This window comes from Gasterosteus aculeatus, chromosome 9 (genome assembly GCF_964276395.1).
Source record: "Gasterosteus aculeatus chromosome 9, fGasAcu3.hap1.1, whole genome shotgun sequence".
Taxonomy (NCBI): Eukaryota; Metazoa; Chordata; class Actinopteri; order Perciformes; family Gasterosteidae; genus Gasterosteus; species Gasterosteus aculeatus.
Window position 1 is genome coordinate 4,919,950 of NC_135696.1, and position 27,844 is coordinate 4,947,793.

The 27,844-nt window shown below is 45.4% G+C and overlaps 1 protein-coding gene and 1 long non-coding RNA gene across 16 annotated transcripts in view; one reads left to right on the forward strand and one right to left on the reverse strand.

The window, feature by feature from the left end:
- The window catches only part of LOC120825067 (nuclear factor 1 X-type), a 98,393-nt gene extending 95,362 nt beyond the window's left edge, over positions 1 to 3,031 (reverse strand). For 11 of the 15 annotated variants that reach the window (XM_078080224.1, XM_078080211.1, XM_078080217.1 and 8 more), the window contains exon 1: positions 1,717 to 2,459. In XM_078080224.1, the coding sequence (XP_077936350.1) occupies positions 1,717 to 1,719 (3 nt within the window). In that variant the 5' untranslated portion in view covers positions 1,720 to 2,459. Of the gene's footprint in view, positions 1 to 1,716; positions 2,460 to 2,753 lie in introns of those variants that run through there. The other 4 variants (XM_078080226.1, XM_078080216.1, XM_078080208.1 and 1 more) reach the window with 1 other exon arrangement.
- Positions 1,529 to 5,451, forward strand: LOC120825073 (uncharacterized). Its single transcript, XR_013450605.1, has 2 exons — positions 1,529 to 2,184; positions 5,129 to 5,451. It is a non-coding gene; the product is annotated as an uncharacterized LOC120825073 (long non-coding RNA).
- The last annotated feature ends 22,393 nt before the right edge of the window (positions 5,452 to 27,844 follow it).

Here is a 27,844-nt window from a genome sequence, read left to right on the forward strand (position 1 = left end):
TTTTTGGAAGGTGATCCTGTAGTGATTCTCTTAACATTCAAAAACATGCTGAAACGCCCAAACTTGTGGTGGTGTCTCTTTGAGTGTGTCACCGGAATTAAGTTGCTCCTGTAAACTTGTTGGAGAAAACGGACTGCTGGGACTGCGGGGGAATGCGAGATGTTTTCAGGACAACGTGTAAAAACACCCCGGGCAAATAAAGCCATTCATGAGTTAGTTGTTGCACGACATGGAGTCATAAATTAAATAAAAACTCTCACTTGATTGTCTTCACTGGTGAGACGTTGCCGTTTCACAAACGACTTGTCTATAAACTGTTACATGTGTTGCTACGTCTGACACAGGGAGTTCTGACCTGGTGTGTGTTTAAAGAGCCAAAGGAACATTTAAAAAAATACAAAAATAAAATTGGAATTATTTTCAGACACAGCCTTCTGTTTTGTTCTCATCTAAAGTGCTGTATTTTCATTTTCTATTTAAAAAAAAGCCCCATCATTGCCACTAACAGTATCATCAGCTGTAATGTGGGTCAGGCCTTAGTTTAAGGTAGTAATCATTGCAAAAAAAGCTTTGCAATACAGCATGACAGAAACGGACTAGATGTTGAGTTGATGCAAGAAACAGAAAATGTGATTTTAAAAAAACAACAGTTTTTGAGCAGATGGTAAAATATAATATTTATCCTTCTAAATGCTGAGGGGTTTTTGAACAAAAAGATCATCATCAGACCAGAAGATTTGTCCCTTTGATTTTCTGATCAACATTAAAAAGCTCTTATTCATTTGGCACTTGCTCTTGGGGGGGGGGGGGGGGGGGGGGTACAAAGACGGCCTGTGTCCCCCCCACCCCTCCTTTCTGTAGTCGCTTGAAAGTGTCATCAACTATACGTAAATGAAGTGTCCATTGATAGAAAAGAAAAAAGAAAAGAAAAGCAGCGGCGGCCTCAGACCGAAAAAGACACATCCCGGGTGGAAGGTGGAGAGGAGCCCGTTGATATCATCACGATAGCAATCCTAATAACGAATATCCAACGTATGCGCTGCTCTCTTCGCGGTGTTCTGCTCCGTTCGATTTGCGCTGCGCAGGGAGATCAGTCTCCACGTTGTCAATCTGTGTTTAGTGGGCCGCAAATAGCTCAGCCTGCACAACGTGAGGCAAATTCAGTATGAAATGTGGGAGAAAAAAACGGTTTTCATGTCATATTAGACATACGGCGAGGATTATAATAGCGTTAATGTAAGTTCAGTGGTAGTTTCGGTACGTGCAAGGAAGAAGAGTTACGTCCACCATAAATATTTCATGATAAAGAAAAAATGCAGAGGTGCATTCAAATACATCGTTGTGCAATACGGCATATTCAGGTTTTGGGAGGAAAAAAGGTGGTTGATTAATGCAAGTTCAGAAATGTCGAATTTGGCCGGCAAGCATGGTCATTATACACACAAAACACGCACACTTATTCTCTCGCACTCTCTCTCTCTCTCGTGCACGCACACGCACACGCGCGCGCGCAGGTGCGTAACGTCGTCATCTGTGGCCTCGGACTCTGCAGCCAGATCTCACGCTAAAGTGCTGATCTTCTACAAAGAAACAAAAAGCTCAGGACGAGCCGCGGGGATCCTGTTCAACACAAGCGGTGTTTGCTTTCGGTTCAGTCCTATAGACTTCACCCTATAGAGCCGACAGAGGGGAACTATTGAGTTACACAGCACGTACCATTATAGCGTGGGGAGATCTGCCAACTCTCTCAATGCCCCATTTTCCTTTAAAAGTTCAGCTTCCAAAAAAAACAGTGAGAGAGGGAGCGCGCGCCGGGGGAGGAAGACTTGGTCTCTTTGCTGTTGCCGGAAGCAAAAAAAAAAAGAACCTTTAAACAAGTCGGCCTTAGGCCCAGATAGGGGAGGGGAAAAAACACGCTCTCTCAAAAGTGGGTCCACTCTGCAAGAGGACAGCAGCTCCGGGCCGTCCGTCCGTCTACCGCAGCTCGGCCCCTCAGATGTCCTGCAGCCAGAAGTCAGGGAGACGTCTGCGCCAAAGTCCCGAGGTGCGTCTTTCAGCCGCCAAATTTCGTCCGACAGATTTGGAGACGCTAAATACTAAGAACACCAACAAAAAATCTTTCCGAAATAATATTACCACTAACCACGCGGCGACAAACCGAATGGACGGATGAGGCGATGCAAAGTAAGTTGTGTCTTCTGTTGTTGTCGGGTTTTTTCCCCCCGTGTGCAGTCGGGCAGCTTCTGTCTCCAAAACGTGTCCAAAAGCGGCTGTCTCCCGCGCCGCGCGTCCGATCTGTTTTACTCTCGTATCTCTCTCTCTTTCCCCCTCTCTCTCTCTCTCTCTCTCTCTCTCTCTCTCTCTCTCTCTCTCTCTCTCTCTCTCTCTCTCTCTCTCTCTCTCCACACACACACGCGCTAAACACAAACTGCGTGTGTGCGTGTGGTGTGTGTGTGTGTGTGGGGGGGGGGGGACACCCCTGGTCCTTCGCCGCCTCCTCCTCAAAGCTGACGAGATGAAAGAGCGGCTTGCGTGTTTGCGCTTCTTCAGACCGCTGCAGTCTCGCGGATGGCGTGAATGCCTCCACAGCGACACGTCAGCCGCGGCTCCGGCGCGTAAAATGGAAGCTCCGCGCGCGCTCCGGCGGCAGCGACGACAGATAAAAGCACACGCACACACACACACACACACACACACACACTCCGCAACCACCCAAAAAAGCATTAAATTAAAACGGCAAGTAAATAGCTCACCTTCAGCAGCGCGCGTCCCGTTTACACACACTCCAACTAGACGGGGAATTAAGGCGGTTGTTTACGGTGCCTGTGCTTCAACCGGCAGCTTCGAAATGCTGAATTATCAGAGTGAATTATTAATAAAGCGAGCGGTGTGCAGTCTGTCGCGGCGAAAGCGGAGCGGCCAGGGAAGCAGCTGGGGCTTTGGGGGAATTAGGAGGACCGGGGGGCTAAATCACGGACTGCGGGGATTATACAAGGCTGCACCGGCTCCGACCTATTCCGCCCTGCACTGCGCCGGAGGTTTGTGCAGTGGCACTGTGGGCACGTCCCGAGCTGCTTCCTGCAGTTTGATTTCCGCGTAGTTTGGTGTATGTTACAGCCTGGAGCAAGAATTAGGCAAGGAAAACGGTGCATCAGGTCCGAAGGGTCAGGATCACATTCACTAAAATACAAGAAAACGGATTGTTTTTTTTCTTTCCTCATAATTTTGGAATAGAATTAATGTAATGACAATGATATACATTAGGTAGCTTTTAATAAGCACCGCGTGGGTACGGATCTAAGGTGAGCGTGTCTCCACGCACATCCGACTGCGTAGCTACAGAGCGCGAGATGTTGCTCTTTCTTCTGAAAAGTGATGCTAGTCGTGGAGACTTACACACGTCATCAGCAGCCAGGGTCCGAGAAACCAGAGAGACATGCGATCTCTGGTCATTTTTGGGTCCGGGGAGTATTTGGGGCAAAGGGGAAGTTCAACACGTTGGTAAGACCTACAAATTAAAGCTCATGTCTTTAGAGCACGCGGAGAGCACCATGCTGCACAACAAAGTCAATAACATATCTAAAAAAGTTTAAAAATCTGCAAACAAAGGGGATTCACCAAACCAAAGAATAACAGGATTTATCCAGCTTTTCTTTAACTTTTTGAGATATATCTACGTACACACACATCTAAAGTAGTTTCATTTATTATATATAATATTATATATAACAGAGCCAATATAATATTATATATAACAGAGCCAACTGCACAACTCTCTCTCTCTCTCTCTCTCTCTCTCTCTCTCTATATATATATATATATATATATATATATATATATATATATATATATATATATATATATATATATATATATATATATATATATATATATATATATATATATAGAGAGAGAGAGAGAGAGAGAGAGAGAGAGAGAGAGAGAGAGAGAGAGAGAGAGAGAGAGAGAGAGAGAGATGTTCTCTAGGTGAACAACCCGCGCACAGGTCTTTCCAAATAGACAATAATATTTTGGGGGCTTCAAATTTTAAATTGATTTCTTCTCAAAAATAAATATAGACAGTGTGTTTAATCTCAAGCAATAAAATAACGATTTTCCTCCTAACAGGTTAATGTAGTACTTATCGCCATTGGGCTGTGTGTCTTCGTGTGAAATTATTTAATTTTTGGTTGTGCGAGTGTCGTTATCCGTCTCCTTTAAAAAAAAAAAAATAAATCAGACTTCTATTGACATTCTCCAAAATGACGGTTCATTAATAATTAGAATTTGACCTCCCCACACATTTGGCCACATCAATTATTCATCCGTCAATGAATTTGTGATTTAAGTTTTTGTCCCAGCCTAATTTGGATTATTCAATTCAACACGACAGCGTGTGTGTGTTGGGATGACGTGAGATCTTATTTATATTTTTTTGTTTATATAGATTTTGAGGTAACGGAGGCCCGGTAGGCCCATTTACCAAACAGCAGCGTGTGCGTTGGTTTAATAGTTTTGGGGGAAAACAAAGTGTTATTATAACACACTAAAACATTGCATTGTGACTTTATGTACTTCAACAACTAAGGACGTTAACATTTTGTTGAATACTTTGCTTTTGCACTATGTGTGCTATTTAGCACCTTGAGTCATTTTGTTTTATATTTCGATCTTATTTTTAAAATAAAATAACCTCACTGCATCAATTTAATTAACGTACAGTGGTGACCTTCATATATAAGTATATAATATGTATTTTTTGTGACACCTATGACCACATAATGCATTTTTCTTTTTTTTTAACTGGCCATTTCAGAATTCATATTTGGAAGATAAACTCCATGCAGTCATTAAGACAAACTATACGTATATAACAACACAAGTAACATAGTTATTAGCAGTATATTTTTACTCCAAAAACAAAAGCATCATCCTCACGAAACAAAGTGTAATGTTAATCACATCAAAATGATTGTTAATAGAGATAAAATACATTATCAAACTATTAATCATTCTGACGATTTACTCACATCAGTCCCAACTCGTTGTATGATTCTCCCAGTTTATACCATGACCTTCCCAAAGGGTTTTTGGGGGTTCTGATGTTAATTATCGTGTCTTCTTGCAGATGCTGCTAACTGGGAGGCTGCATTCCCGACGGCCTGTTTGGAGGATGACCAGTTGATTGAACAAACACCAAAATGTCCCTTTAAACCCCATATGATCCCACAACACGACTTTCCTTTTTTCTTTTTTTTTTAAACCCCTAATTAATTTACAAATAACAGTTTGCACGGCCAGACCGCACTGTGCGCTCGGCGCACGCCACCGAATCGCCGGAAGTCGCGGAAGGGCAGATGATTCAGTTTCAGGTGACAAAACGCACGAAAGCACGAAATAAAATCGAGGTGTGTATCTACCACGACCAAAATAAAAAAGGTTTGCTGTCCACGTGCACGATTGAAACATTTGTCCGCCTACCCGGGTCACGTGTTCACCAGACATAAAACCACCACTGATTGAATGTGCACCGCGAGACTGTTCAAGAAAATACCTTTTTAATAAATGGCACGAAAACACTTTTCAATTAAAAATAGAAAAACTGTCGGAAGAAGTAGACTTGAGTGCATTAGTTTGCAAACACATCTGTTGGAAGACTGCGCGGAAACACTGCCCAGTAATCAAAGTTAAAACATTAAAAAAATCACATCCCTTGAATTTCATTTATATGAGAAAAGAAGTGACCTAATAATTAAAACAAAACGCCAGAACAACACGTGGATGACAATTAAAGTAGATCATATTCATTAGCACTATATATTTATTATTAACAAACTGTTGTTTGTTTAAACAAGTTTACACAATTGACCCGATAATTTAAAATATGCTCATTAAAAAAGAAAAATCTGCACACTGAATCATTAATGCTACATAGAGGAAGCCTACTGTCGGTTAATGTAGCTTAAATAATAATTCATAGTCCCATGTCCTGATTATCCATATGGTTACAGCAGTTGACCTCGTTTCATTCATTCCCGTTTGTTTGTTTTTTTGAAAAAATGTCAACAAAATTGTTCACTGCTGGTCGACCATTTTACTTACCACAAATCTCAAACCATTTTTGTTTAGGAAATCTAAAGCATCACAACCATTCAGATTATTGTAGTTGGTGGAGAAGGAAAGAAGGCACAATAATAAGACCATAAAAATTTTTTTTAGGCGTAAACCCTTGATTTATATCATCAAAACAAAGTGAAAAATAAGAAACAGCCCACCATGTGAAAGTTGTGTTGCTTCTAAATTTTTCTCGGTAGAAAATAATATATATTATAGTTCAAAGGTTAAAAAACAAAGTGGGGGGCATCGGCCCAGATCATGTAAGTCGACCTACGAGTGTCAATTAGGCTGAGCTTTGGTTTACTGAAAGCCCGGCGGTGCCTCTAAACCAGCCATTACTGATACCGCACTGGTTTAAGAGCCAACGTGATGTGGGCAACACGTTGTGGGATCAGGCAGGCAAAGCTCAGACTCTCTAAACTCCTAAATGCTTGTCTGTAAACCCCAAAATGTCTTTCCTCCCCCATCCAAATTAGTTTACCAAAGTTTTAAACCTCGAGCTGGAATGTTGCTGCAAACCACAACTGACATGTTGAACGAGCCCGGGCCATAAATGTTCACTTAACTAAGACGGACCTGCTACTGGCTATTGTTTTACCAGTGAGGAGGGACAAATCTGACCTTTAATCAACAGGTCAACATTTGATCGGATGAGTTATTATATACTGAAGTGTGTAATGAGGATGACAATTCAGCCGTTTCCGATTAGAAAGAATTTGAGGTTTGAGCAATTTAAAACGATCAAACAGACGTTGACTAAACACAGTGGCACAGAGGAGCAGTTAAATGACCAAAAATCTCATAACCATCATTTGTGAGACGACTTATAATTACAAATGATGACGGTGGTCAAAAGGCAAAGCAGTAAAACCGAGGACAAAACAACAAAAAAGAAATGTATGTCCTCAGAAGTGAAGATGAAACCAAACCACATTCGCATGGACTTTATACTTAAAATAAAGCAGAAAAAAGCCCTTTGTAAAAGCTTCAATAGGCGGTTTACAAAATTCCAATATATCATCTCCAAGTTTGCTCCTCGAGGTTGAACTGCTACGGTCGAACAAGACTAACTCAACTACAAACATGTAAGAAATAGAGAAAAGGGCTAATATAGTGTGACCGTTAGATTGATAACAGAGCCAACTGCACACAAAACACGCCTGCAAGGATACAAAGTGCACCACAATACAAATAAAAAGCAAAGGCCACATCTCTAACATCTCTCACTGCCCTCTAATAAATGCACTGCACTAGGACCTCGTGTCAAACTGGGGTGCAACTTCCCCCTTACCCACCAATCTCCATTCATCTCCCCGCAAAAACAAGGAATTGTGCGAGAGGAGCAAGAGGAATTGGAAAGGAGTGGAAAACACAGAGGTCTCTCTGTCCTCGCCGGCCGAGACATTTTATCCCCACGTTGTCGAGCATTAGAAATGTCAGCCGGGCCCTGGACGGACACAGGAGGGCCCCGCTGGCCCACGCTCACACTGGCTGCATCCTTTACGCTCTGCCATGCAAATAAACCCCGAATGAGAGAGCAGCTGAGGGGGGAGCAGGAAAGAAAAACACAGAAAAATAAAAATAAATTAAAGGAAGGAGGGAAGCAAGAGCGAAGGATGGGACGGCTGCAAAGAGGAATTGGAGAAACGTAGGTGGCGAGTGAGGAAGGAAGGAAACACTTGGTCTGAAGTAGCCCTGTATGGGGACATGAAAAAAGGAGTGTGTGTGGTGTGTGCGACAGAAAGAGAAAAGGAGTGGGTACCATCCGGCCTCTGGAGGGGCGAGGAATGCCCGGCGCTGGCACGGGAGAATGGGAGATGCAGGGTGGAGTATGTTCACTGTGCGGCTGCCAGCAGAGCACATTCCCGCTGCACAGTCATGGAGACTTTTTAACCTAAAGATGTGGAAGCAGCAGCACCAGCAGGAGAGCAAGACTCGTGCTCCGCTTTACGAAACCCAACAAACGCCTGGAAAATGATCCCGAAAGCAACAATGGGTTTTATTTTTCACTGGGAGACGGACAGCAAAGACGGACTTGAGTCCTCACACTTCCTGATGAGTGCACATTTCCATTAAAAAAATAAATGCTTTTCAAGAACACTTAAACGTGTTTGATGAAAGGGAATTAAAATGTCAAGATGAACTCAGGTTTTAATACACTGATATTTTATATGTTATTATGACATTTATTCATTCAATTTACTTGTAAATACTTTAACTCCACATGAGTTCATTCACTCGGACAAATAAAAAACATCCAAAAAGGCAAAATATGGCAGCGTTCCGTCTTTACTAATAGCTTCTGGAATAAAACCAGACTGCCTTCCAGTTGCTTTTAGAATACATCTATAATGCTTTCCTCATCATAAAGTATTAAGCAGTCAAAAAGCAAACGTGTGGAGTCATTTGTGATCATATGCACTCTCTGAAGGACTGACTATTATTCTTTTACAGTGTGAAAAAACAATATTTCAAATGTCAGGCCAGTTGAACAGAAAAATTATTAATTACTAATTATTAATAACTATTAATTCATGCACATCCCTCATGTGTGTATTTCACACATGAGGGATGTGAGTATTTTCTTTATCTGCTTTCTTAAACTTCTGCTAAGCAACTTACTCCACTTTGCATTCATATTTTCACACCAAACATAATCAGTAATGCTCTAAATAGGATTATATATGTATGTAGTGCTAAATGAGCTGTATGCCTGGATGTTTGAAGCACATTTGGCTAATAACACTTAGTAAGAGAAGTGATGCATCTGGCTGCTTTCACGTCAACGAACACCTCACTCTGAACCCTTCTGGGACGAGCGTGTCGTTGTGGCTCATAAATGACCGACTGGGCTCACGCACACGCACACTGAGGAAGCATGAGCTTGATTTTTGGATCTTCAAAAAAAAAAAACAGTGCCCAACAGATTATTGTTTGAAATAATACTCAACGTTTTTAGATGATCAGCAAAAATACCGTTGCGGCTATTTAAATATTAAAGGTATTTTAAACCTGGTTGATTTAAAATAACCTAAAACATAGTATTACATTATATGCAAAACTGTTTAACTGTATTTTTTTCTTCTGGATATGTTGCCACAAACGCCGTTATTGATACTGCAAATATTTAACTATAGCAATACTTTTTAATGAGAGGGGCCATAAATCTTAATCACCATAGTTACTCAGACAAATGCCTAAATGCTAAAATATATAAAAAAATGTCACCTATAATTGATTCACGTATAGGTCCAGAAACCATTTCTCCAATGTGATGATTTGCTGTTATTTAATTTTAATTTTGTATATTATTGGATTTTAAATCAATTTAAAAAATCTTTTAATGACGGGCAGTCATAAACTGAACTAATAATGAATTCATGTCATGAATACAATGGTCACATCTATTGTTTGTGAAGTTGTTTGCAGCAGTGTTCTGTAATTTTGTAATTTACCAACATATTCTCAGTAATATCATTAAATGCCGTTCAAATGGCAGAAGCTCAACCTGCTCTCAAGGACACACTGACACACTGCGGCCTGTATTTGTGAGACACTCCCTGACATCACTCTTCTTTGTTTCATAACCAGTGAGCAAACGTGACCTGATGTGAGGTCACCCTAAACTGCCGCACGCACACACACACACACACACACACACACACACACACACACACACACACACACACACACACACACACAAGTTGCCATTGTGTCCCCGTGTCTCCGCCCACTCTGCAAACGGGACATGTCTTCAGCGCAGAGTGGATTTGTTCTGGGCCGGGCAGGTCAGCGGAGGGCGCCGTGTAAAAAGTTAGTTAGTTCCATGTTTACGTGAAGAAGGAGAGCGGCTGAATGGAGGTTGCGTGTGTTTGCGTGTGTGTGTGTGTGTGTGTGTGCTCCCCCAGGAGAAAAGAGGACTCCTAATCTGTTTTCCTGGCTCTTCTTTAAAGGGAGAGCAAGACACACTAGAGGCTCCCTCTGATCTGCTGCCCCATCCATCCCTTCTCTCTCTCTCTCTCCTCCATCCCTCGCTTCCTCGCCTCCATCATCTGCCTCTCGCTCCCTCTGCTTTTAGCCCTCGTTTTCTCGGCCCCCCGTCCCTATGCTCTCTCATCTGTTGTGTTGGCCCGATCTGGTCTTTGTATAGTGACAGCCCCCCATCTCCAGATACTGCCTAAGAGCTCTGATTCCACTTAATCGCTCCGTTTTTTATTAGTTTTCCCTCGCAGGGTATTTTGTGTTCTGAGTTGCGTTTATCTATTATGCTGTTTCAGATTTATTGCTTTAGGAGGCAGACTGTGTGGCACGCTACCCACCAATACGGTACACGGCGTGGTGATCTCTCTACGTCTGCCCCTCTTTATGCTTGTCTGCTTTCATCCCCTCAAAATTAAACGAACAAACACACAGGCAGCGGGCCGCGCCACACGCGCACACAACTTTTCCCATTTACTTAAAAAAAACAAAAAACTTTTTTTGAATATTAGTTTTCTTTAATTGGGCGTCTCCGGTGCTCGGCTGCATCTATTTAACATGAAGCAAGGGACCACGGGTGGAGGGGGGTGTGTGTACGTGGCATCGGTTTCTCGGATAGTGCTCCACTCTTGGATCCATCTGTCCTGGCATCGCTTGCGCCTCGTTTGCTTTACTTTTCCAATTTCAGAATTAAAAAAAGAATAATCACAGGTATGGCGATCTCTGTGAGCGCAGATGTCAGCCTGCAACAGAATTTTGAGTAATTAGCAGAATGCTTAGAGAGGCTTAGTGGTGACTGTGACACCTTGAACAATCACATTGTTTTCTGAAAGTGCAAAAAAAAGATATATACTGTTAAATATTAATTTATTGTTTCGCCATTTGAGATTTCTTTCTTTTAGCAAACAAGCAAAGTTGCTCTGAAGTCCTTTTTCGTGCCCTGGCTTCCCCCTGAAGTCTACAACGGTTATTTCTGCGTGATTAGGACACATGGCACGCATACCCAAAATATTGTGCCTCAAAATGGCGGCGCATCGTCTCCCGGTCCTCCATTTTGTTCTGTCACTGAATCCAGTCTGGATCCTGCACCTGACTTGTTGGACCAGTGTTTGCATTTGAAAATACCCTCACATCTCTGCGCCCTGCTGTTACCATGCGTCCCTCTTCTGATCATTGGTCAACGCCCGTGCCGCTAACCTGCCGCACCAATGGGAGGGCGCCCCTCGGTCCGAAGACCCCTCCTTCTGCACTCTGCTTGCATGGGCTTCCTGTGATTCGGAGTGGGGGGGTTATAGTAGTAGGGTATTAGGGTGGGCGCTGGCCATCACATCGACCGAGTCCAGAACCAAATGAGAGAGACAGACGACTCAGAGAGACTGAGGGAGAAGAGGAAACACAAACACTGAGTCCACGCAATGAAACAAAATGAGACTACACAATGATGATCAAGACAAAGCATGACAACGGCTTCCTTTTTTCTTTTTTTTAGCATGAAAAAAGCTAAATTAATATTCATGACCCTGTCCCTCCCATCCAAATCCAGCACCCTCCCTCCCTCCTTACTTCCTCTCCCCTCCATTGGGTGGCAACACTTGGTAGGGCACATGGTGAGACAGCTGTTGCAGGGCAACATGGGCATCTGTGGTGCTACATAGGAGAGGGTATAGTACGGGGGGCTGTGTGCGTGTGGTGGGGGGGAGGTTGTTTGCAGGGGGCACAAACGGCTTCAAGAGAGGGAGATAGTACCCCGTCTCTGCCCTCTGTGCATATGTAGGTTTGTGTGTGTCCTAAAGTTTCGGGGATTATTATTGGACCTTTGTGGGCAGGTGGAGGGTTACTTTAGGGGCAGACGAGAGAGAGCGAGAGGGAAAGTAATGAGGAACAAGAAGGCATCTCTTCCTGTTCTTCTTCTTCTTCTTCTTCTTCTTCTTCTTCTTCTTTGTCGATGCCAAGCTGTGGATGAAAAGTAGCACCTGTCCTCCAAGCTACGACAGAAACAACATTAGCATAAGAACACTAGGATGGGTCGCTCCAAGACAGGTTGGTGCCTTCCACACACACACACACACACACACACACACACACACACACACACACACACACACACACACACACACACACACACACACACTATACCCACCCCACCACCCCCTCCCTATGCACCTTCCTCTTCAGATGCAATGGGCGTTTTCCCAGGGTTGTTATCGAATGCCAGGTGCCCCCCCTCCCGTCTACACACACACACACACACACACACCTAACCCCCACCCAGTCCTCTCTCCCACCAAACACACACACACATTTCTCGCTGTCCCCCAAAGCGCCAGTGCAGCCCCACCTCGTGGTGCCAAAGTGGGCAGCCTCTGCCTTGGCGGTGCCTGGGCCTTCTGGTGCCCTAGATAGCTGTGTGAATGTGTGCGTGCGTGTGTGTGTCTGTGTGTGTGTGTGTGTGAGCACTGGCCCGGCTCTGTGCGGACACAGCCAGCCCTTTAAACTGTGTCAAGGCTCCAGATGCTGGGAGGGACTGGGAGGGACTGGGATTAACGCCGGTGTTTGTATTCAGACCGGCACGCACGCGCAAACAGACGCACACGCAAACGCCATATATTCTCTCTGCAAACGCTCATCACAACTTCACATGCTGAGTGAACATTAGACAGGAGCAGAAAATGCAGACACGACAAAGCAAAGAGCCCGGAATGTGCTTCAGTGTAATGAAAGTGACCTGGTGGAAACGGCGGATCAAACGGCGGGAACGTATAAACTATCAGAGATGCGATGAGGAAGCGGTCGGCCCTGGCAGCGCTCTGACAGCAAGTCCTGCAGCCAACGAAAGTGCATTTGGATGAGACAGACAGAGAAGAGGACCTCAGAGACCTGACATACACACACAACCCAGCGTCCGCGCACTGGCCCTTCAGCAGGACGCCACTACCCCGAGGGCATGAATCCACACACACACACACAAAGAGACACACACACAAATACCAACCAAGCGTCCACCTACTGTTTCTTTAGTAGCGTGCCACTGCCCTGGGGGTGTGCAGATTTACACACACATACACACAGAAAAACTACATGCAGACACACACACTTTGTGCCCACTCCACTGGTGCTTCTGACATCACTGCAACCAAACTCAGTGAATAGGGCCGGAGCGATGTGAATGACAGCGAATTACCGAAGCAGTCTCCCTGCAAACCAGAAACGGTTCGCTAATTACAAGTAAGCAAGCAAGTGTGTGAAAAAGAGAGAGTGAGGGAATGTTTTCTGCAAGTCTTCAGCATCTCTCTCTCTCTGTGTGTGTCGTGCTGAGCAGTAGTCACGGTGCCAGTTATGGAGTGTTTGCCGGAGCAGGGAGCCGCCTTGGCACCGTGCCCTAATTTAGGGGAATTAAAAAGCACTAGACAGGCCCCTTTGTGGCACCGTGCGCCCGCTTTAATCTCCCCACGCCTCAGCGGGCACCCACAGCACCGGGAGTGGGCACGGTGCCCACATGACCCCAGGCAATATGGAAATCGCCACCAAAAAATCAAAACTAAGCGCAGAGGCCTGCCCCCCGGTGCACAGTGCAGGCGCACATGCGCACAGCGACGCCGTCACACACAGTGAACAGGGGACAACCAGCTCACACTGGTGCTTGCATACTGTACTTTCACACACACGATTAAACACATCAAGAAGTAATTGTTCACATGTCTGCATACAACACACACACACACACACACACACACACACACACACACACACACACACACACACACATACACACTTAGTAGTTTCAGGGCACCAGGGCATGAAATAAAATAGTCTTGCTGTTGTTCCCCTTGGCATAAGTACACAAGCGCACACATTCCCTTTTCCACTGGTCCAAAGTCGATGTGTGCTCTTTTTGAAGTGCAGGTGAGCGTAATGCTTGTCATGAGGTCATCCATCAGGACTAATGAAACTGGCAGAGCCCGACACCGTCTCTCTGGGCAGCACCGCTGGCGCCGCGAGCTAACTCAAGGAGAAATAGGCTGATTTAATTACACTGTAAAGGGCACGCGCACACCCCCACCTGCACAGAGAGATGCGCACGCACGCACTTTGCATGCAGCTTAATAATCATGAGTAGAAATGCGATTGCACACATAACTACGCATGTGTGTGCAGCACATGGCTCACAACTCAATCCACCATCGTGGCTTCATGAGTCTCTATTAATCTGATAGTTGTTTGGTATCAAATGTCAGAAGATGGTGCAAATGCCAATCAGCGGTCCCCAAAGCCCAAAGGTGACATCTCTGTTTAAAAAGTTGACTGTCAGAGAGAAGGACTAACAAAAATATTCCCTTTTTTGTATTGAAAAAAAAGATGTTAGTGAAAAAAAGAAAATAAAAAACAGTGATTCCTCAATTATCAAAAGGGTTGGTCAGTTCAATCATTAGTTTACAACCAAACAATTCATATTTGCAGCTTTAATCGTAGTAGAAAGAACTTTAAATTAACTAATCTGAAAACCCCTGAGTGAAAGCAGTGTAAGCGAGCTATCTGTGCCTCCTCACTGCAGGTTCACAATGCTCCCTTCCCTAAAACAAAGAGCCACTTTGGCCCTGGAACAGCACGCAATCCCATCTTTCTCTCTCCCTCCCCCCTCGCTCTCAGTCCATTTGTCTACTGGTTTCACTTAATAAGCTACAAAGGTTTCTGGGCAACGTGGATTAAAAAAAAAAAAAAGTTACCATGGCATTTTTTTGGCACAGTGCATCTTCCCTCTTGCTGAGTATATGGGGTTGCCATGACATTGGTGGCCACCTTATAAAGGATACGATTGCATACGTGAGTGTGTGTGCGCTCAATGGGCATCTTGTGCCAACCTCGGCTGAATGTTTAGGCGCTGGTAAGAAAGCCGGGACAGCCGCAAAGTTCAACTTTGCGCGCCAACTCGTGCTCACAGACCACAACCTATATCCAGCAACACACACACACACACACACACACACCTCAGGCTACTTTGTTCTTTGCATCTAATCTCACCAATGACTTTCAAATTGTATATGTGTGCAACATTAAATAGACAGAGTATAGCGTGTTTCTGGCGTCGGCACGTTACTGATTAATAAACCCAACAACAAAAGAGCCCAGAGTAAACAGCACACATGCTTTTTCTGCAAAGTACATTCTGTGTTTATTTTGGTTAAACTTACCCCGGAGAGTCTCAAAATCCAAGTGCTAACTTTAAAATTGGCTCCAGGTTCCCACTGATGGTTAATGTTTTCATACTGGCATCTTTCTTTGTCCCTGCTAGTGCTTGTGTGTATTGGACTTTGCGTGTGCGTGTGCTCATTTATTTTGCAACCCCCCCCGCACATCCAAAGTAGTTAGCTGTGAGTGCAGGAGTAACGCAAAATGTCCAATCGGCGCCATACACACTGCTGATGGTGAAAGATGTAAGAAGGTCAGGGCCGAAGCTGCTTGCTAATAATAATGGGAGCATGTGTTTTGTTTAACGGTGATAAATGACAACTATAAATCTCTCTCCGTGAGAGTTGTATTTGCCCAAAGGGAAAGTGAACGAAGCAAGTCTCTGATTTATTCTATTCGCACATTGAAGAAAGTTTGGATTTGATTTGATTTGATTAAAGACCCTTTAATGGTGTAATGTGTAACAGCTACCCCAAATATTTCTCTTTTTGTTCAGGTTGTAAAATGTAAGAATTGGTAAATTCTTTGCTCCTATTGGGGGAAACAGTACAGGTGAATAGGGTACAAAATATGTGAATAATATATTTCATCATAAAAACTTACAACTTAATTTCATGTTTTTTGGTCATGTATATTCAAATAAGGCATTTTCTTATGAAATATGTGCTAATTCTGTACATTTCCAGAAAAATAAATCTGAAAATACCAAAATGATTACCATTTTGAAGACATATTAGAGTCACATTTTTTTACAGAGGGAATTTTCTGTAAAAATAAATAAATCAGAAAAAACGGCCAACAGTCATTCTAAAACAAAATAGAGAAAACGCTCCGTAGATATTTATAGAAAGCAAATTGGGTAGCAACCGAAAAAGATAACTGCATATCTCTGTCTTACTATCTGAGGAGGAAAAATAAACAGATTGTAAAATGACAGTACAGGTGAATAAAGTAAATATGTCTCTAACTATCTAACTAATTCATTTCACCATTAAAACTCTCCATTAAGATAATACTATTTTGTGTTTCAACTCTCTTGAAATGTTTTGTTTAAATATGCAAATGCGATACATTTTAATGCAGTCATTTGGCAAATTTAGGAGAAATCTACAGAGCGAAAATATCCAAAAGCAGTAAACAGCTAAATATGTACTTTGGATGTTTTCTTTCCACCAGTCGGAAATATGTCATGTTTTGGAAGCAACCGCTGCATGGAAAAACATATATTTTTGCCCATAGCGTCTCATCTAAAGCCAGTGAAATCGGAAAAACAACCATCACATCATGAGATAAAAATAGGAATTATTATTGCAAACATTTTTGGACAACAAAAACAACAAAACACTTGATAACGTCAGTCTCAATCAGTGTGTGCCATTGCAACATGGTCGGGTGCTGCTCTGTGGACAGGGCCTCTAGTGGCCTCTGGTGGCCTCTAGAGGCTGGAATATGATGTTACAATGATGATACGCATCCCATTATTCATAGGACCCTGAACACAGCAGCTATGTCCCAAACCGCACTACATATATTAATACTAAACAGTATACAGTTCAGAAAACAAACATACTAATTTATACTTTTTTTATTTTTTTACACTGAAAGGAAGTTGTACAAGACAGTTTCTTGTTTTCAAAGACCTTTCCTGGGGCTGTTTCAACACTGTCATCACACAATTTATTCAGAGGGAATTTCTCTTTGTGCATTATATTATGGGAGAATAGCATTAGCAATCAGCAGAGCATGTTTGTAATGTATGTTTGTAAAAATGCCAACAAATTGAATCCTAAAGACAACATTTTGATTACAATTAAAACAATAAAATGTGGAACAAAAAGTATTTTGCGCATTAAAGAGCAACAATCAGATGCCCACTGGGCATTTGGAAAAACTGTTTTGGAAATATCATTGAGTTAAAACTGTAAATACATTTTCATCTTGTAATCCTATAAGATCATCTGCTTTTTACCAAAGTTGGTCTCAAAATGCTGCTTCAAATGAAAGAAATCGGGAAGAAAACCATCTCATTGATGTGAATGTTCTGAAAACCAAAATGCAGGTTTCAATTTCCAACAAGGAGACAGATCGCAGTCTGTGGGTGAGACGCAAAGCACAGATCAGGCCATGAAGAGGAGGCGACACAGAGAAATTGAATGGCTATGGGAAATAAGCCTCTGAAAATTGCAGCGGATATGTGCAATACTAATCTGTGTTCAGCTTTGGGCCCGGCAGCACAAAACACAGGACACAGTTCAGGTCATTTAACCTGCCTTCTCCCACCAGACAACCAAAGAAATAAAATGAAAACCCTTCCCTGGTTCCTAAAACATGAGTTTAATAGGTATTCTTTTGGGCCCCCATGCAAGGGCTGGGAGCCTGCAAAATAAAACGTTTTTTCTGTTGGTTTGTTTACGCTCGCCTGAGGAACTTTGTAATCGAAGGAGCCAGAAAAAGAAGAAAGAAGGAGAGAAAGAGAAACCTTTCTCTCTCTCACAGCCAAAGTGGACTTATTATGTTACCGATGGCAGAATTCCCAGTGTGGAATTAGGACTTTGAGCTCCGATAACGTTCCTGAATCCCATGCACGGTGCTGCTTTTACTGGTGCTGGTCACACACAGCTTTCTGCAGAGCCAAACTATAGGAATTAGTCATTAATAGGGGGTGTGGGGAGGTCGACTTCAGGCTGCTACTGTTTCCCTGTGCTGCTGAGAAAGAACAACGACCTTTCTGATGATCACAAAACGTTTCTATTTCTAGTGTTCATTCTGTGAGTTCTTAAGCCCGTCTCTGTTCACCTGTGTCTCCTCGGCCTCCCCAGCAGAGACGACCCCCCCCTCCTCCGGCTCAGTGCGCTCAGACTCCCCCGGTTGTTCCTGGCTGGGTCGCCGTGGTAAAACAATAGAGAGTAAACTCTTCCAATCTCCTTAATGTTCCCTAATCGAATGAGTGCGGCAGGGACATTAACAGCATGCTGAGCACTGCGTTTTACCAGTAGACACACAGACACCAGCTATTTCAGCACTTTTCTTTCTATACAAAAAGCCTCCACCCTCGAAAAAAAAAAAAAAAATGGATCAGATTTGAACATTTTTCGTCCACGCTGATCCTATCGGCCCGCTGCGTCTTGGGTATGATTTGGCGTGAGGGAGAGTGTGGTGACTGCTGAGTGTGGGTGGTAGTGAGTGGGGGTATGTGTGACCGTACATGTGTGTGTGTGTGTGTGTGTTTGATAATAACAAGCCAAGTTAATAAAAGGGAAACAATTAGGACATGAAAGATTGACGTGGCCTAACAATTTTAATGTCAAGTTGAAATCCTTTGGAACTGTGCTGGAAATGTGCTCCCCCCCCCCCCCACACACACGCATACACACGCACACACACACACACGCATATACATAGACATTTACACACTCATTATAGTGGTGTTGTTGCTTCCCTCAGGCTCTCCTGACAGGTGTGGCTCCCACACACAGAGATAAACATTCACACACAGACACACACACACACAGACACACACACACACACACACACACACACACACACACACACACACACACACACACACACACACACACACAATCACAAATCAGGCCCTACGGGGCATTTTCCCTATCCTGGGACTGCACAATGGGCACTTTGTACACCCCCCCACCCTCTCCAAACTACCCACCCGAGCCCTTCCCATCAACCCCCCACCCGGCTTCCAGCACATCCCTCTTTAAATGGGAGATTATGCAAATGAGCTGCCAGCTCCACGGCACCCCACATATAAGTGATGTGCATTCAGTCAGATCTATAGTCCGTCTATGGGAGCGCGCACGGGAGTCGGCGGCATGAATGTTCCTCCTCAGTGAGAGGCGGATGTGGCCTAAATACACACTGCACGTCCCAGGTGGGTGAAGCACTCCACAATATTTGCTCCATCAGACACCCGGCTGCAGCGTCTTATTGTTGCTTTTCAGAATCTGCCATTAAAAAAAATGAAAAGAAAAGACCACCAGAAAAAAATATTTGCTGAGCTTGCATGGCTAAGATAATGATAAGTTGTTCGTCTGATACGAAGCTCAAAACAAACTAATGGAGCGTAGCGGTGGGTGGAGAATGTGTGCCATGTTAACCAGAGGAGGAAGTGTTCAGGCTGTAAGTGGAAGTAGAAAAACCACACAGTGAAGACGTTATCGGATCACTGTTATTGATCTATTAATATGTACATATTATCAATTCATTCATATAACGGTTGAATCTACAACAATTGTTTTCTTGTTTTCTGAACTGATTTTGTGAGTGCAATTATAATCCTAAAATAATAAAAACTATTTAAAGTGGAAATACTGTATTCAAGGCAAACATCAAGTAATGTTAAACTAATTGCAGTTAAATTGATTGAAGTACTTCAGTGGCATATTATGCATTAGATTGAATTAATGCATTAGTCTCTACGGATTTACACATTATATTGTATGAACTCACACCAAAGGCAACTGCAGCCGTGGAATAAATGAAGGAAAAGAAGAAGTGGAGGCTGCTCTCACTCATGACAGTTAAACAGCTCGTTTCCATAGGGTGCCGATTAGAGATGAACCTGTGTGTGTGTGTGTGTGTGTGTGTGTGTGTGTGTGTGTGTGTGTGTGTGTGTGTGTGTGTGTACACACACACACACACGCACAGGGGCTTGTTACGTACAGCAGTGGGCTGCGGGGTCAGGCCGGGACACAGGTTACCGCAGGGTTAAAGCCTCTTGCACATGAGAAAAACAGCAGAAACAGATTTAAGAGAGAGGTGGATGCCAAGCGTACCATCTGCTTTAGCTGCCCCCTCCCAGCTTCCTCTCCTGTCTCTCCCGTTCTTTCCCAGCTTTCTCCATCTTTGTCTCTCTGCAAAGCCCCCCAACCCCCCGTTTCCAGTTTTCCCGCTACAGCCACATACATATTTTGTCAACAGCTAAATATTACCATTCGCCACACTGTTCAAGCTCCGACGGCAAAGATCCGGGGATGGGTGTTTGCATGTGGGGAGGGGGACGGGGGACAGAGTGGGGTGGTGGAGGAGAGATGGTTGGGCGGAGGGGGGGGTGGGGGAGGTGGATGCTAAGATAAGTCCAAATCTGGCAACCGTCTCAAGTGTAATGACACCTCCATCTCCATGGAAAACCATCCCCTTTTGTCTTCACTCGCATGGGAGCTCTTTCTCTTTACGGTTTTGTTCCCAGAAAGCTCACGGAACATTTGCCAACATTTTTAAGAGCTGCGAAAAAGCAGGATTTTTTTTTCTCTCTCTTCTTCTTCTTTTTTTCTGCTGTTTTTTTTTTTTAAAGTCTTCCACCTCGCAGGTGTTTCTTTTTAAGGCGTGCTCGACAATGCCAAGCTCGTCTTGGCTCGTCTTGAATGCCGCGGGCCTCGGGGGGTGTTTGGGGGGGGGCAGACTGACAGAGAAAACGAGGTTGGAGAAATCTTATTGATTAGCAGTTGTCGCTTCCCTTTTCTTCATCTCGATCTCCTTTGCTGTCTCACTCACTCGATCCTCGCACACTTTTTAAGTGCCGATAGAGGAGGGAGGGGGGGGGGTTGAGAAACCTTTTGTGGGAGAGGCCAAGAGGGAAAAAAAGGGGCGCAAAAGGAAATCTCAACTATAACTTGACGTCCTTTCACTTCCTGGCTTCGTATACGAAGCGTTTTGTGCGTCTGCAGTTCGACTGCCAGTATGTCCGACCTGCTGGAGGCCCGGATGCTTGGCTTTTATCAAGCAGCGTCTTATCGTTTCCCTCAGACCTCGAGGCCCAAGGAAGGCTGTGCTGGTTTATGGCGCACGTGAAAGAAGAGGAGAATAATCTTATCTCATTCTGATGTGCTCGTGTTTGTTCCATTAGCATTCTGTGGGGTAACTGACACCATTGCAGCCAAAGTAACGGTTCATTAATGTTGAGGCAGATTGCTGCTCGTCAGAGCCACCGTGTGGTGCAAACACAAACCGCAGCCGTCCTGCCGCAAATAGGAGGAAGCTGAGCCTCGTTTATAGTCTTAACTAAATGTCATGTAGGAAAAGGAGGGACTACAATAAGCTGTAATAAAAGCATGTTATTGCCTTGGAGAGAAGATAAATTGTGAGTTGTTTAAAAAAAATTGCAGACAGAATAGGCAGGTGGACTGCCAGTTAGGATCAGCCGGCTGGATGGTAAGAAACACAGGACGAGAGGAAAAGGGGTGAGGGGGAGGAGGGGGCTGGGGGAGACGGGAGGGGGGCTCAGAGAGAGGGATGAAAAGAGGGAGCAGGAAAGAAGTACCATCTGTTTTTTGGGAACAAGGAAGATAAAAAATGTGAGCAGCGCTTAGAGGCAGAATGTGAGCAGAGACTCAGGGCGTGAGAGGAGTCCGCGTGCAGAGAGGGGGGGCAACTACAAGGGGCACGGAGAGGTAGAGGAGAGAGGGCAGATAAGGCCGAGGCAGACAGATGGGAGACAGGAAGATGAGAGGGAAGATTGAGTGAGTGAGAAAGGGAGAGAGCGAGGGGAGGGGAAAGGACGGGAGAGGAGAGGATGGGAGGGAAAAGGAGGGAAGGGGAGAGGAGGGGAGAGGAGAGGAGAGGACGGGAGAGAAGGGGAGAGGATAGGAGGGGAGAGGAGAGGATGGGAGGGAGAGAGCGGACCAGAGATTGGGTCTGGCAGCGGTGCGAGCACACCGGGCACGCTCAAATCGGGAAGGGACATGACTCGACATGCCGGCTCAGCCCAGCTGGGTCAACGCTCTGCACTGCCATGTTGTTTTGGCTTGGCTCTCTACACCCTCCCCCCCCTCCCCACCCAGTCACCCCACACAGACATACACTCCCCGCAAACCAACCACACAAAATCCAGCTCGGCTCCTCCTCTCCTTCGCATCGAGGTACACGCTCAAACTCGCGAGGCGACCGACCCACGGCAAGCTCATCCCGCCCAAAATGCCACGGCTTTGGCGAGAGCGCGGGGGCCCGGGCGCAGGGCCCCGGACTAATGGAAACGCCAAACTCGTTACTCTAACGCAGGGTGACAAGGGCACCTTGGGCTGCAGATGTTCCTGGTGATGACAGATGGAGCCTGGCACTGCCAGGGGACAGTGGGGCAGCCCGCGCCAGCTCGGCGCCACCTGCACCCCCTCCTCTGCGCCCCTCCACGCGGAACCCAAAACATGCACACACACGCACACACTCGTGCTCGCTTTCTCACTTGGCCTATCTCTCTTCAACACTGGGCGAATCCCCCCCCACACACACACCCTGTGTGTCCGCTCGTCTCCCTCTCAATCACTCTTCCTCTTTCCCTCTAACACACACTCACTCACACACACACTGGCATGCTCCTCTTCCTCGGGTGCCCACTGTGAGGATGACTGTTTGTGGACAGATATCTATGACACTGGCAGAATGTGTTGTGTTAAAAACGTGCCTGTGTTAGTATTGATCCGATTAGCCGGCCTGAAGGACTCCACGACTATAATTCAAGTTGACGAACTATACATTATATTTTTGAGATGTGTTTCGTTGCTTAATTTTCCCTACAGTAACTAACCGCAGCCGTTCCCACTTGAGAGCAGAAAGCAGAGTCCAGATCAGCTAATGCATGATGGGAGACGGCGTAATGATACCATTTATCTTCATGGAAGTGGTGACAGGCTTCTGGAGGTGATTCTCCGGGCCTGGATGGAGGAGCCGGTCCACCAGGATAATTTGCTCCGATGCTGCTAGTCGTCAGATTACCAAAGTGGGCTCAGCTGGTATTTTGATGACGTTTGGTGTTTGATGATGTTGGCTTTTTCTCCAATGTCACCGGCAACGCTTTCTCGCTGCGTCACTGCGCAAGGGGGGAAGGGCGTGAAACGCAGAGTATTCAAAAAAGGTTCAGCAGTTATTTGAGGTTTTATGAAAAACAGACTGCAGTGGATGGCAATAACAGTGGGAGGTGAGCCCAGAGTTCACATCCAAATATTTCCTCTCCCTCCTCACAGAAATTGGGACGAGATGCTGGAAAAGTGTTTGCGCTGCCACGCCAACTACAAAATCCAAGCACGTCGACTGCCGGCTTGCAAAGTGTTGAAAGAACACCAAGACACCAGAGATTCATATGTTTTGCTGTTTCATACATTTTAATAAATCTGAGCGGCTCCGGTAGCCAAAGTTGTGTCTCCAGCTTGGCCCGCTGCGATCTTTCCCACTGGTGGAATTTGTTGGACCTCTGCGTGATGAATGCGTATTTTGACATTGAAATCTACTGGAGGTCCTGCGAGCAGGAGACAACAAAGTGCCAGATCATATCCAAGTTTAGTGGGAGCTCATGAATCCATCATCGCTAGAAAACAAAAACAGGAAACGAGTCCAGTCTGGCCCCTCCTCAACGCCACACTACCACCAAGCTGCACCCCCCCACCCCACACACACACTTCCTCTTTGCTCACTTCATCCAAAAAAACATGTGGAACGTGTCATTTCAAACTCCCTTCACGCAGGAGAACGGCCCCTAACAAAACAAAACAATTATCTCTCCCCTCGCTAGGACCTGGCTCGCATCCCCTCGTCCTCTCGAAGCCCCCCCCCGCCTCCGTTCTCTCCCTTCTGTAGCCGTCCCTGCGACAATAAGTTGAGTTGAGGGTCTCTTAAGTGCTTGTGGAGTGGAGCGCTTAGCCGATTTTAGGCTTCATGTTTCTTTTAGAAGGCCTCGGCGGGAGCAGAGGTGTGCAAGACAGCAGGAATGAGAGGGTGGCCAGGAGAGCAACGTTAAGGGGAGGCGGGGGGTGGGGGAAGGCAAGGGGGGGGGGGTTTAAGGACAGCGGCATGTAGCAGTACGAGACGGGCGGGCGCTGCTGGTGGAGGGAAATGGATGGGGTTGGCAGCGGGTGGGTGAGCAGATTTCACCATGCCAGCTCTTAATTACTTTAATTGGATTCATTAGCTAAGTGAACATGAGAGACATCACCTGCACGGCACGCAGGACCGCACCTGCCACGCCGCCACCATCAACGCACTCCAGCAGAGCGCTGATGGACAGCTCGACGGTCGCCACTGCCACACCAAGGAAAACGCAGTCCGACTATACCTGGTTCTGGGTCTCCTCTTGATTAAATGCACTTACTTTGGATAAAAGCGTCAGCCAAATGAAAAATGTAACTGTATATTGTACCAGATGAAGCTAAATGTTCATTTTCATCGTTACTTTGTAATCGGAGGCCACAAGTGTTTTCCCAATTACCAGGTTGGGGCGATGGTGGCGCGTGGAGTAGAGAGGCTGCGCTGAGAACCCCGAGGTTGGCAGTTCGGAACCATGGTTGCTCAGTGTCCCATGTCAAAGTGTCCCTGAGCAAGACACCCAACCCCTGGGTGCCCTTATGGCTGCGCACTACTCCCACAGTGTGGGTTGAAAATGCAATGTATGAAAACGTCAGCTAAACGACATGTAATGTAAAATGATCAGCGGTTTCTCAACCTTTATCTTTGGGAAAATCTCTAATTATAACACTCAAATGTCCCCCCAGAAAATTTACAATGACCAATCAACAGAAGAAGAAAGCCAGATTCACACTGGGGAACACCTTTAACAGTTTGCCAACACAAGAATCTCTAAAAGACTACAGACGGGATTATCCTTCGTCCAAGTTTTCAGACAAGAAAAAGAGCCGAGCTTTGTCTGACAGACTGAGCTGAAGCCTCTATTTGCACCAAAAGAGGACTGTGGATTTCGGATCACATTGAGCGAGGTGTTCCTCGGTCATTGCACATGGACCTGACTTCCGACAGCAGACACTGAAACCAATTCTGGATTTCATCCAATGACAAACTCAGGGCAGGCCACACCTTTCCCCGTCCTCCCCTGCCCCCTGCAGACGGCCTAGCAGGCGGGCCGCCGGCCAAGGCAGAAGGGCAATATAGGCTGGCAGGCTTAGCCCGGGGCCACCGCCTCCTGCGGCGCCAACTCTGACCAGCTGGTCCACACTGACACCACAGAGCGAGCGCGTACCGGCGCGTGGGCGGGGAGGTGGACGCCCTCACACCTCAGGCCCAACACCTGCAGCACTAAAACCCGCGCCGCTGGGATTTAGACCCCGTGCAGACGGACTCTAGTTTGCCTGAACCCGGGTTCATTTTTCACACCTACTAGGGGTGTAACGATTCATTCACTGAATCGATTAATCGATTTATATTCCTGCGATCCAACTGAATCGATCTGTGCTCCGCAAATCGGCATTCCGGACGACATATATCGATTACAAATCGATTGAAATGGTACATATCGATTGTATCGATACTTGGAAACTGCACATTGGATTTAAGTACAAAAACGGTATAGATGTGTGTTTGTTTGTTTGTTTTATAGCACTTTAGACGTTAAACGTTACTCGATTCAGTCTGCCTGTCTGTGATGTCATCAATACGCAGCGGCAGCCGCGCGAAACTCGGAACAACAAAAAACAGCATGGAGGAGACGACTGCGAGAGAGACATTTACAAACCAACTTATTGATCCAGCGTGTGGAAACATTTTGGCTTTTGCAAACACGGAGGTATTCTAAATAAGTCGGTCGCTGTTTGTAGAATATGTAGAAGACAAATAAAAAATCACGGAAACACGACGAATCTCTCCGGCCATCTACTAAGGCGCCGTGGGATTAAACAACGCCGACAGTCAGGCACCTCTAGCAGCGTTACCGCTGCAGCAGCAGCAGAAGGTAACTCCAGCTCTGCAGACACCTCAGGCCTCGCCAGCACAAAACTCAACATCACAGTAACAATTGCCAAGTTTATCTGTAAAGACATGCGACCCTACAATGTGGTTGAAAATCCGGGGTTCTGTAAATTGATCCAAACATTGTGTAATTATTGTGTAATGTTTACATTGAAAATGGCACTTGATTCAAATAAAAGGTTAATACATTTGCCATTAATTGTTGTTTGCTTGTTTATAATATCCATAATTAATTTAAACCTGATTTCCTTACAAGAAACAACAGGGATCTCAGAAACTTTGCATGCACTGTCCAGTAAAGTTACTAAATCGATTTCAAGTCACTGAATCAAATCGAATCGAATCGTTCTAAATTAACCCAGATCGTCCATGAATCGAATCGGTAACCTTGAATCGCGATTCGAATCGAATCGTTGTTAAAATGAATCGTTACACCCCTAACAGCTACCCACTTTTTAAATCGCGTGCACATGAACCCAGTGAATCCGATTGACTCCGCTGTAGTACATCCTCCACGCCTGTTGGTGGCGCTTTAAGGTGCTACAGACAACTGAAGAAGAAGACAGGAGCACGGTATAAGACATGCGCGCCGTATACAAACGAAAACTCCACAGAAGAAGAAGAAGAAGACGACGACTGGGTTGGATTGCATGCAATCACGTGGGGCAATCCGATTAGGTATGCGGATAGTGTGCAGACGAACAGCAATCGGATTTCGAGTTTACTCACTTTGGACCCCCGATTCGAGGGAGTGCGGATACAGTGTGCGGTTACAGTGCGTTCGTCTGCACTATAGGGCTATCCGGAAACGGGGTTCACCGGGTTCAGACAAACTAGAGTCCGTCTGCACAGGGTCTAAGGTGACAGGGATATGTCCGGGTAGGGGCTTAACAGGTCCTCACATCTCTCCTGGCCTGCCAATTTTGCCAGATCCAAGAAGCTGATTCCCACAGTTCAGACCCAGTCCCAATCCACCGATGCGGTGGCAGAATCTGGTGGCTGGTTGCTTTTTCCAGCACTGATTAGCACCGTACGGTGTACGCAGCAAAAGTAAGCAAGAGGTGCACAGCATCAAAACGGATGAACCTCGGAATGTTCGAGACAGTCTTGTTTCTCGTTCTTTTGAGTTTGTATCCTTATGGTTTAAATGTATTTAATGTCGCTTTGGATAAAAGCTTCAGCTAAATGATGTGTAATGTAATGTAGTGGGCACAAAACCCCACCTCGCGTATCTACCATCCTAGAAAAACACGGTTTTCAAACTTCTAAAAAGAAAAGAAAAGGTGCAACGCTCCCATGTATAATTCAGTCCCCCCCTTGGTACACCTTGATTGAGCTGATGCGGTCCGAGCCCGCTCTCCCCTCCATCGCGCACACCTCCCCACCACTTCCATGTCCGACAGTTAAAAGGCCTGCACGCGGAGAGAAAGAGCAGGCAGCTCATTGTGCGTTTTAAAGCGCTAACTAGGCCACTTAGTACCCTGTGACGCCGAACTGATCCCCGAGGCGCTGAACTTGGCACCGGGCCCTCCTTCTTTCGTTCCTTCCTTTCCCCCCTCGCCATGGGAACCAGGCCATCCTTAATGACGCAGGAGTGCTCCGCCGGATCCCACAATGCAAAGGGGGCCGACATCTGTCTCGCTAAGTGGTGCGCTCTCTTGTTTGTGCACCTTGTTTGTTCAATCAACAACCCCCCCTACCACCAGTATGCCCTTTATTCACATTTTTAAAGACAAAAGATTGAAAGAAGAGTGTGCAAAGTTTGTAAAGAACAGATAGTGAGATCATGACTCTCTGTAGCAGCATCATCATCATCTCTCTCTCACACACACACACACACAAACACACCCACACA